Below are 12,466 nucleotides of genomic sequence, written 5' to 3'. Positions count from 1 at the left end.
AGATATGCCAAAGAGAAGTCATGAAGTGAAAAAGATGAGAGCACAATATTTTGAGAGAGACTACATTCTCATAGCTTTTATTATAATATATTGTCCCATATTATTAGTTATTGTGATTAATTTCTTACCATGCCTAATTTATAAATTAAACTTTGCCATAGGTATATATTCATGGGGAAAAAATAGCATGTGTATAGGTCTGGTACTATCCACTGTGTCAGGTATCCAACAGGGGGCTCAGAATGTATCCCTGTGGGTAAAGGGAGAATACTTACTATCATGCTGAAGGACTAGCAAACTCCATTATAGAAAACAGCTGTTTAAGAAACACTTCACCTTGGTTTTCATAAGAGTGACTGAATGGGTGCTAAAAATGAAGTGTCTGTTCAGCTCCTTAGCCCATTTATTGTTGTTGTTGTTGTTGTTGTTGTTTTTTGTATGTGTGTGTGTGTGTTAAGTTTTTTGAGTTCTTTATATATACCGGAGATTAGTGTTCTATCTGATGTGTGTAGAGCAAAAATTTGCTTCCAATATGTAGGCTCTCTCTTCACCTCATTGTTCCTTTTGCTAAGAAGCTTTTTAGTTTAGATCCGTCCCATTTATTGATTCTTGATTTTATTTCTTGAGCTCTAGGAGTCTAGATAAGAAAGTTGGGGCCTAATCTGACGCTTCTCAGAAGAAGAAATACAATCAATCAATCAACAAATATATATATATATATATATATATATATATATATATATATATGAAAAAATGTTCAACATCTCTAGCAATTAGAGAAATGCAAATAAAAACTACTTTAAGATTTCATCTCACTCTAGTCTGATGGCGGCTATTAAGAATACAAACAACAATAAATGTTGGTGAGGATGTGGGGGAAAAGGAACAATTGCTGGTAGGACTGCTAACTGGTGCAACCAATCTAGAAAACTTGGAAATATAACTACCATTTGAGCCAGCTATCCCACTCCTCAGTCTATACCCTAAAGACTTAAAAATAGCATACTATATTAATACAGCCATTTCAATGTTTATAGCCGCACAAACCACAATTGCTAAACTGTGGAAGCAATCTAGATGTCCTTCAATAGATGAATGGACAAAGAAACTGTGGTACATATATATAATTGAATATTGCTCAGCATTAAAAGAGAATAAAATTGTAGCATTTGCAGGTAAATTGATGGAGTTTGAGAATATCATGCAAAGTGAAATAAGCCAATCTCAAAAAACCAGGGGCTGAATGTTTTCTCTGATAAGTGGATGCGAATACATATGGGGGAAGTGCATGGGATAAGTGGAGGAACTTTAGATGGAGCAAAGGGGAGTAGGGGACAAAGGGGTAGGAAAGTCTGTAGACTGAAATGGACATTATTACCATAGATACATGCATGATTATATGAATGGTGTGATTCTACTTCATGCACAACCTGAGAAGTGAAAAATTCTGCTCCATTTGTATATAGTGAATCAAAGAACTTTCTATTGTCATGTATACCTGATTAGAACTAAAAAGAAAAGAAAAAAGAACAAGAAGTGCTAGATTACTTGCACACTGAAGGGATCAGAATCTGAAAATGGGAAGGCAGAGTTGCCCCTGGCTTCTCCACTGAGCTCCCCATCTGATTCCCCTAAATCCAGAGTTGAATCACTGCCTTAACTCTAGTCCATTTGCTTCCTGTGACACTGTTCTCATGACGCAACATCTGATAACCTGAGTGTCTGAGCACCTAACAGCTACACTGTGTTTAGGGCAGGCACTGCTGACAGTACCACTGGAAACCACATTTCTCATCAAAAAAATGAGATTCCATTTTTTTTCTTAGAAAGGGAATCAATCTGTCAACATACTTTCATCAGCAGTCCTTTCAGACTAGTTTACTTTTTGTTTTGACTTGGTTGTTTGTAATAAAGGTATGAAAATACAGTCTTTTTCAAAAGGCACCCGATTTTTAGAGATTATTACCAAGAATATAATTTTAGTCATTAGTTCAGAATTTTGGGGTTTTTTTTGCATATTTTTCTAAGTGTTAGTGCCTATTTCTAATAACTAGAGTATATTTAGTTGTCCACAGGGATCTTAGCATCCTTGGGAAGGTAAGCTTTGCACAATGGAATCCTTTCCAAGCTTTGAGAACAGGTATTTAGTTCTCCCATTTTCAACAGCTAGATTGTCAAAGGGCACCTCATGTGACTCATCCACAATACTGAATATTAAGGACAATTTAGCTGTAGCTTTTTTCCTTCTTTGCATTTTCCATGGGAAAATTCTTCATTTTAAAAACTTTAAATTGAGTACTTTGTAGCATAGTTTCTGGAGATATTTATTGGTCTTTGGGTTGGCCTCTGTGCTCATTTATCAATAGCACACTGCTTTCCTTTTGGCTTTAAGTTTAATAAAAGTCTTGATATTTAGTATTATTTGGAAATCTTTGCTGAAGCATTTCTAACTCTTGTTCATGGTCCTGTTTTTTGTTTTTGTTTTTCTTTGTGTTCGATGATACACCTGATGTTTCATCTCAAATCTAATTAATGGCTTACAAATTTTTTCTCATCACGTGCAAAAACCTACTAATCTCTGAATTTTTAAAAAATATAAGAATTAGGTAATGAAAAATTTCCATAAAAACATTATGCAGAAGGCATTATAAAACAATAATCTATACTTAATGTTTGTCCATTTTTGTAATATGTGAAAACACCATAGTTTTCTTTGAAAATAAAAATTTATGCAACAATATTTGGTCACTAAATTATTGTTCATATTACTTGGTCTCTACATACATATACACATGCCTTGAAATTCTTAAGATTTTCAGAGATGAAATTTAGAAAATTCAGAATATCTATAATTCACAGAATTAATGTCTTATATTTTATATTAATATGTGTGAACAATGCTTGTTGCATTTGTGAATGAAACAGAGAGCCTCAGCAAGGATTAGTGATTGATCATTAAATCTTATCAGCAACAAACTACATAAATAACAACAACAGAGCAGTTGTTTAGGTAGCAAAATGAGTAGTTGCAACAAGGTTTTGCATCTGCATAGGCTTTATTTTCTCATTCTGTGCTGCCTTTGCATTTTAATTTTGGGTGATGACAGGGTAGGCTAAGCACACTTATATCAAAGAACCTCAATTCCAGCACAATAGTTTTTAGATCTGCTTGCATGTAGAATGTCTAAGGAAGCTAATAAAAATAGAGCCTGTCCTAGGATATTGCACAGAAGCCACTGGTAGAAAGCAAAGGTGCCTCTTGAGGTATTAACATGTGTAGAGCCAGAGAAGCAGTACTCAGCTATGATGTGATATGCCCCCCACTGAGGTCACAAGCAGTGGGAGCCAGTATAAATTAACTTATAAAGTCACATCTATGTATGTATGTGTGTGTGTGTGTATATATATATATATTTAAATCCCCACTGCCAAGGATGTCATGACTACTCTCTGGGTTTTAAGGGTACCTATTATTCATGTTCTTATAATCAACAGATCCTCAGTTTATATATTCAAAACTGGAATTCTGGGCTTCCTATTCAAATATGTTCCCTCCCAAGTGGTCTCCATCTCCTTTGATATGTCTATACCTACCTGGGATCAGATAAGACAATGGAGTAATTTGGTTTTTGTTCCTTCCTTTCTCTGGACTGATATCTGGTCCATAACTTCTGATGCCAACAGTTCTTACCTTCTCTCTAGCTCCAAATTAACCTACAAATGCCCAGCTTGGCTCAATAACTAAAGCAACATCTTAGCTGGTCTTGCTTCCAGAAAAGGCATGAAATAGTGGCTCAAAGCATGAACCACGCTACTGTTGTGCATCCCCAGCATGCCCCTTTATAGCCAAATGACGTGAGGGAAGGGCCACTGAAGGAATAACATGGCTGCTGCCATCTTGAATCACTACCACCATGACTGTGTCAGGTTAACCCAGTTGGGTTTTCCTGTATAGTTAACCCAGGATGCTACAAATAGAAACATTTTAATTGCATTTAGAACTTTATAACTAAGCCCTGGCACAAGGAGTGTGCCTGATTCCTAGCTTAAGATAAGCCAGATATAATTTGGCTTTGATGAAGTCACTTTTATCTTAATTGGTCTTGCTGCCACCCAGGATCACGCTTCTGTAAGTTCTCCAATTTATTGCACCCCCCAATCCTGGATCTGTTGGCCTCACCTCTTTCTCTGGTCTCAGGACACCTTGGAGCCAGTTCTCATACACTAGGACTGAGTTGTCCTAGAATATGCACCTTCTGCCCCCATTCCATCATAGCCTTCCAAACACTGCAGGTACCCTCTGATTCCAGGGCCTTTGTACTTGGTAATTCCCTCTTACTAAAGACTTATTTCTCTGTTTTTCTCAGAGCTGGATTTTTTTTAATGAACTTGAGGCACTTTCTAAATGAGTGCTTTCTTAATCTCTCTATCCAAATTTATAATGCACCTGTCAACAGTCAAAATCCCCTTTTCTCGCTTTATTTTACTTCAGGGGACCTGCTGCCCTCTGTTGCACTGCACATGTGATTCACTGACTATGCTAATGTCTGGTTCCCCACCCACAAATGTGCACTCCACAGTGCTGGGATGTTATTCTGTTTCACTCCCAGCTGTATTTATAGCAGTACCTGGTTGTCAAATGTTATTAGACACTTTATTGCAACTCCTCAGTATTGTATCTTTTCAAAGATGTTTCTTCTGGTCACCCTGGGGAAGGAAATGATATTCTCACCACATAATTTTCAAGTCCTTGACCCTGGGTATGAATTGACCAGAGTATTAGCAAGCTGATTTTGCATTTTCTCTCCCATAGGCAGAGGTCTTTTATTAAATTTATGGCAAGAAAACTAAGCTTATATTAGTTATATCACTATGTCACATATAAGCCCAAGTTAACCGATATCAAAAACTGTGCATCTACTTTTTTTTTTTCATGTCTTACCATTTAGACTATAAGTACCTCTACTTTCTGGAAGATGTTGTTAAGTTTCAATCTTAGAAGGGTAACAGCAATTACAAAGAATAAAATTAAGTTAGTATCATTCCATATGATTAAGCATTAAAACAAAATGCCTTTGAACCAGTGGTACATCCAAAGGGACTTTATATACAACTATCTTGTCATGGCCTGAACCACATGTTCACCTATGATGATTAAAACACTTTCTGTTCACTACAATCATAAACTGTGGACAGTCAAAAAATCAATTTCCAAGTCTTCCCTGTGGCAACAAATGTCTTTCAAGCCTTACCAAGTCTGCTGTGTTAGTCATCTTTCTGTCACCACAACAAAACACCTGAGATAATTAACGTATAAAGAGTAAGGCCCACTTGGGCTCACAGTTTAGGGGTTTCCAGTTTAACATCAGGAGAACCCCATGCTTTGGGTTCCTGGTGGGTGTGCCAGATGGCAATGCTGTGGAGTGCCTGGAAGAGCACATTGCTGTCATCAAGCTAGGAATCAAAAGAGGAAGAAAAAGAGACAAAGGTCCCACAAGCTTCTTCAAGAGTACGTCTCCAGAGACATGAAGATCTTCACTAAGGACCACTTCCATAATGTTCTTCCAACTCCCAATTGTGCCAGTCTGGAAACCAAGCCTTCCATACATAGACCCTTGGGGACATTCAAGACCCAAACTGTAGTGCCTGTTAACAGTTTGTTAGCAAAACAGATTAAGACACCAAAACCTTACTGATCATGGAATGTCCTTGGGATTTTCAATACTTTTCTATGGATCTTGGGTTTTTTCAATAGATGGATCTTGGGATTTTTCAATAGATATGGATCCTGTGAGCAGGGTTAACACAAAATTATGAAAATCTTTAGCATGCCCTAGACTTCAGTGATAATTAAACTCCTAATTAATAAAAGAGAAATGTATAATTGGGATGCCACTATCTTTTAAAAACTTATTTGTTCTTGTCTGATACACAGTAATGAAAGCAAAATAATTAAGACCCTGAATAACTTGAAAGCCTGGTATCATCTCTGGCACTGACAATATCTAGGAAGATCTCCCTTGGCTGTTTTCCCACATATTTTACTGATCACTCATCTTTTGGCAAAATTAAGCCAGTGCATTTCTCTCTGCAATCACACTGCAATGTTTCTGTCAGTATTGATGATAAAATGCTTGCCCCAAATTCTAAAACAGCTAAAGGCACATTCATAGCAATGCCTTGAGAGCTCTCACACTTGACTGGTACACACTCAAAAAGGAATATATATATATGTATGTATATATACATATATATATATATATATTACACACACACACATATATATATATATATGTATATGTATATTTCATCTTAATGTTAATTGCATCGTATGATTAATCACTGCCAAAATGTTCAGACTTTGTTTTACCTATGAAGAGGTAGTAGGTATAAAAACTACATCAGGATTTTTTAAGCTACTTGAAACCTTCATAAATTAACCCATGGATAATTCCTTCCTTGTGGAAGTTACAACTTATCAAGACAGTATATAGTAGTAATAACAGGGATATCAAATTATAGCTAAGTCATAATTACCTTAGTATCATCTAGAGTTGATTTTTTTCTGAACATTATTTCAGATGTGTAGGGTCAAGTTATGCAGAGATTGAAGTACCTGTTTCTATACCATTAGGGTAATACAGAAACAGTTCTCCAAAGGAGGGCTGCCCCTTTTGGTTGGTGAAATGATGTTGAGGAGGAAAGCTTATGCACAGACAGTTACAAAGGAATGGACAGTGCTATATGTTCAGAGAGGCCATGGCTCACACCAATTAAGTTAGGGTAGTTATCATCCTAGACTTGATTTTTTGAGCTCCTATACTTGCAGGGGCATATGTCACATAGAAAGAGTCAAGGATTTATGTACAATATGTATTTATTGTTATCTACCACAATTATTTTAAAACTGATTTTCTAGGTAAAGAAGCTATTCCTTATACATTATTGCATATGAATACATGGTTACATGAAGTATGTATGTTTAGAAACATCAATTTTTTTCCAGAAAAATTCATGTGATTATGTGGATCTAAACAAGGCACTCTCTTTTATATATTTATTTTTCAGTTTTTGGTGGACACAGCATCTTTATCTTATTTTATGTGGTGCTGTGGATCAAACCCAGCGCCCCGTGCATGCCAATCGCATTACCGCTTGAGCTACATCCCCAGCCCCTAAACAAGGCACCTTAAAAGTACACAGTAGAATGGTGGTTTCTGGGGATTGGCAAGAGGGAAATAGACATATGTTCGTCAAAGAGTGCAAAGTTTCAGATATGAAGGATGAATAAGCTCTGATAATGTAATGTACAGTGTGATTATAACCACACTGTATTGTATACTCATTATTTACTAAGACAGTAGATCTCAAATGTCTCACCAAAGAAGAGAAAAAAAAGAAAGAACTATAAATGGCATAGGTGATGACTATGCTAATTGGCTTAATGAAGGCAAGCATTTCAACATGTATACCTATTTCAAAACACCTGGTTGTATACTTTAAATATATATAATTTTTTGTCAATTATACCTCAATAAATCCAGGATAAAAATATATATTTTAGAAAGATTCAAAGAGAGCAAAGAGCACTTTTTCATAAATTTAGAAAGTGAATAGAGGACTGGGAATGAAGCTCAGCTGTAAAGCATTTGCCTAGCAGGTGTGAGGCCACAGGCTCCATCTACATCATCATAAAAAAAGAGAGTGAACATTCTCTGAAGGTTTTGACATTTATTGATGTAAAAAATCATTCATCCTTTTTGCTTTTGACTAATACGCAAAAGACTTAGTGGTAATTATTTCACAAGGAAAGAACATTTCCAGAAAATAATGACACAACCCTTAACCACCACCTTTTAACTGCTTTGTAACATTTTTTAACACTTTTTGGCCATCACATTACAATCACAATGCACATCTAAATAAGCATGTCAACTTAAATAAGCAAGTTAAATGCTTGACTTTCTTCATTTTGGTTTTGTACACAGCAAACACACATAGGAATTTAACTATTACAGAAGAGCTTAACATACCTGTCATGTTGCAGTACACAAGAGCTGGTCCCAGAGGGCCACTTCCATCTGAGTCTATGTAGTAGAAGCCTGAAGAGTTTCCTCTGTGCTTGTAAGCTTCACATGATCGCTCATACAGAGCTGCAAAGAAGACACAGTATCACAGAGGGGCTGTGAGGGAATGGGCTCCTCTCTGCTGCTCATGGCATGTGACTTTTCTCCCATGACATTCATCCTGCCGTTGCCCTTGGTCACATCTTCTCTAGGAGGATGTTCTTCCATCTCAATCAGGCAGCAGAAAGATTCAGAAGCACAGAGTGAAAGATTTGGAGATACTACTGTGAATCAGAATCCTACACATTCTTATTTTCAAAATCAAGCAAACCAGACTTCTTGTCTAGTACAAGTTCTACCTCATAATATTTTTAAGCATCTCAAGTACACCTGCCTAAATATTGTTATTATCTAATAATCATTGATTTTTTTAAAAAAAACTTTACTCAGTAGTTACATCTTTTGTTCACTTAAAACAATTCATATTTAAAACACATTTTTCCAATGAGTTGAATTTTACATATCAGCAACTTTTAATGCCATTTTAAATTCATTCCAAAAAGACACTTCCTTAAATGCTTTGCAAATTGAAATTTAAAAAATCAAAATATTGACATGAGTTTTTAAAATTTCGATTTATACTAATTCATGACTGACTTTTTAATTTGTACACAAATGCTTTGCTATGTACAAGGCAAGAGATTAAAATCTGCAGATGGTGAACCTAACTGATATTTAGCAATTTTAAATGAGTAGTCAACCTAGTGTGGGTCACACATTGCCTTGTCGGGAAACCCTTTGGAAAGCCTCAAATGCAGGTTACAACTGCTAGGAAAGAAATGCAAAAGCAACAGACGAAGTGTCCACAAAGATAGACTTGGGCAGTGGTTCAGCAAGGGACACCAAGACAAGACATACTAATAGGATATAAACTTAGTCCTTTCCACAGCGATGGCCCTTTCTCTCTCTCTCTCTCTACACACACACACACCACATACACACACGTGTTTATATATATTATGTGTGTATATTTTATATATGTACAGATATATAACCTATATACATTATGTAACACACACACATACACACACACACACACACACACACACACACACACACACACATATATATATATATTCCCCCCATTTCAAATAGTTAAGAATGATCCAGGGAGGAGAATAAAAATTATTTTTCTCTCATCTCACAGAATAAAAAGGACAAAGAAATGTCTGCTTAGTTCAAGGATACTACAAAAGAAAATGTTTTTTGTTAAATATGGTCAAGGGTCTAAATCAGAGGCCACCAAATCAAGAGTCCAACTATTACCATCTCCAACTGATGGAAATATAGACAATATAAATTGTTTTCTCAATATGCTTGGATTTGGGCCACTAATATTCACGTTTCCATAAATAAACAAACATGCCAATAACCACCTAGGAACACAGCTCACAGTGATACATACACATATCAAATTGCCTAGAAGAACAAAAAAAAAAAAGAGGAAGAATGATTAGGAAAAAAATAATATAAATGGGAATGTAAAATGCAATAATTTTATACTTAGAACCCCAATCCCTGTCCTCTATCCCACATAAAAATAATGGCTTCATGATCACTTGGTTTTGATTTGGCAATATCCAACTTTCTTTTGATATACCCTTAGAGAATCACAATAAAATCAATTCATTAACAAACCAAATCATGTGCCACAGGGAGAAAACCCTTTACATTTATCAGTCAAGTTTCTCTTCTCAGTGTTACTTAGAATTATGTTTAGATCACAGCTACTGATAACAAACACATTTAGTTGTATCTGCTTTGTCTAAGACACTTTTCTAATGTGATGAGGGAACTGTAAGTAAAAGGGACCATCTCAGTGTTAACTCTGTGACTGTGACCAAATCCCTAGCCCAAGATTTCTAAGGTTAGATGTCTAACTCCTTTCAAAGGAGACATTCCTTAGCAAATTCTTACCTACCAATGTAAAACTCAGTGAAGATGCGAGTGGAACTGATCTGATCACTGGATATAGAGGGGGGAGGAGTCACCTTCTTTTGCTTCTCTGTGGAAATCCCACATCTGGAGACCCAGGGGTCTCATTCCAAACCAGACTTGTTCCCTGAGATTCAGTTCCTGCAAACTTAGATTTATGACAATCCATTCTCTGCATTATGCACCTCATAGTTTGTACCGGAATAAAATTAATTCACAAGGAATAGTTATTTTTTTCTTATCCCCACTCAGTCCTGGGTATTAAATCCTTGCACATGCTAGGAAAGTGTTCTACCACTAATGCTATATTCCCAGTCCTTTGTAGTCTTTATTTTGAGACAGGATCTCAGTAGGTTGCTGAGAGTCTTGTTAAGTTGCCAAGGCTGGTCTTAGACTGGCAGTGTTTTCGCATCAGCTTTACACATGTGTGCACTACTGCACCAGGGCCATGGAAGGTTTTTTGTTTTTTTGTTTTTTTTTTTTTTTTTTTAATGGTACAATGCTAGTATCCCCCCATCAGGAGGGACTGAAGGAAGCAGACATGAAATGTCATACTCCTCCTCTAAAGACCAAGGGAGAGGGGAAGTGCTATGGAGACAGGACCCCAAATATCAGGAGTGACACACAAATTAAAACACCAACCAACCAACCAGCAAACAAACAAATCTAAAACAAATAGAAGCAAAAGTTAGTAATTAGAAAAACATGAGGTATTTCATGGGCTCTGTCATATGCTTCTAGAAACTAATGTTTAGTGGTCAATAAGATTTTATTTGCTTGAAAACTAAGTAAGCTGTAAGTAAAAAGGACCATCTCAGTGTTAACTCTGTGACTGTGACCAAATAATCTGTGTTTATGTTTGTGTGACACAGAATAATTCTTGAGGAAGGATATGAGTGGTATTTGACAGTCCTGGCTCCAGTCTCAGAGCTGTAAGTCTACTGTCAATCTCCTCAGCCTCCTTCCTCCCCCAAGTGCTAAGTGTAGGTGATAATAACTCTTATCTCCTATGGTTGTTTTGAGTATTCAAGGAGTAAAAATATGCAGAGGACTAAAACTGGGAATGCATTTGATAAATTCTGCAGATATTAATTCTTTCCATCTCCTTCACTATCAAACAACAGCAAGACTGGGTGGGACCTGAAAGTTTACTATTTTCTCTTCATTTTCTAGAACTACTGCCACACTTACTCCTCATCTGGTACTTCTGAGGTGTTCCTCATTCAATTTTATATTTACATCCTGGCCACACATTTTCTTTGGAAGACAAGAAAGAACTGAGAACTGAGAAGTACATGTGTACCCAGATCAAGGAACAGAACAAGATATCACATTGTTTGTTTTTTCTTTTTCTTTTTTTTTTTTTGTTCCAGAGATTTAACTCAGGGGCACTCAACCACTGAACCACATACCCAGCCCTATTTTGTATTTTATTTAGAGACAGGATCTCACTGAGTTGCTTAGCACCTTGCTGCTGATGAGGATGGCTTTGAACTCACAATCCTCCTGTTTCTGCCTCCTGAGCCGCTGGGATTATAGGCATGTCCCACCACACCCAGCTCACATTGTGTGTTCTGAGTACAGTTTATTTATTTTTAACCTCCTGCTATATTTTATTTTACTACACTTATTTTCTCTTTGCTGGTTCTTTTCTTTTCCTTTTTGATCTCTATATTCTTCTATTTGATACTATGAATTTTTAAAGCTACTTTAACATCAATGGGAAATAAAATTGATAAAAAATAAAGCAGCTGAAAACAAGTCTGTAAAAGACTATTGCTTCCTGTTTTCTGGTACACGGGTGCATGGACATAAACACATATGCACAAAAGAATGAACGGGATATAAGAACAGAAAGGAGAGCCAGTGAGTTGTGTGGCTTACAGGAATGGCAGGTGGCTCCCACGTAGCCAGTGTGAGTGCAGTCGCAGGAGAAGGTGTCCCAGGACTGGGAACATTCACCCCCGTGTTCACAATAGCTGGGCAAACACCTAAAGAAGGACAGACAGACACACTGCTGTTTCCCACATTCAGTCATAATAAAATGTGCATGTACAGGGAAAGATGAAGGACAATAGTCAACAGAAACATTTCAACAGGACCAAAGACTGTGGAGTCTGTCCTCAAGGTCACCTGACACAACACAAGTTCGTAAGTGCAGTAGATTCTCATGTATTTGTGACAGATACATTTTCAACACTTTGGTTTTTATCAGAAAAACTGTTTGCTTCTTATAAAAACATAAGGTTGATTTCATACATGATCAGGATATAAATTGCTTGCAACAACCATAGACAGACACACATTTCCCCTTAGTCCTTCCACACCCTTGTGATGTGACACTGCAGATCTTTCCATCCATGGCATAGCCTGCATCTCTACCTTGAATGTAAGTTGGGCATGTG

The 12,466-nt window shown here is 36.7% G+C and overlaps 1 protein-coding gene across 1 annotated transcript in view; it reads right to left on the bottom strand.

Moving 5' to 3' along the window:
* Positions 1-12,466, bottom strand: part of LOC308631830 (contactin-associated protein-like 3) — a 220,887-nt gene that overhangs the window by 61,142 nt on the left and 147,279 nt on the right. Inside the window, exons 11-12 of the mRNA XM_081263326.1 lie at positions 11,946-12,052; positions 8,034-8,153 (exon numbers count right to left, since the gene is read on the bottom strand). Coding sequence (XP_081119452.1) covers positions 8,034-8,153; positions 11,946-12,052 — 227 coding nt within the window. The remainder of the gene's footprint in view (positions 1-8,033; positions 8,154-11,945; positions 12,053-12,466) is intronic.

The sequence above is a fragment of the Spermophilus citellus genome (genome assembly GCF_964194105.1).
Source record: "Spermophilus citellus genome assembly, chromosome: 12".
NCBI lineage: Eukaryota > Metazoa > Chordata > Mammalia > Rodentia > Sciuridae > Spermophilus > Spermophilus citellus.
The sequence above is the reverse complement of the archived record's forward strand: the minus strand, read 5'-3'. Positions and strand labels throughout refer to the sequence as shown.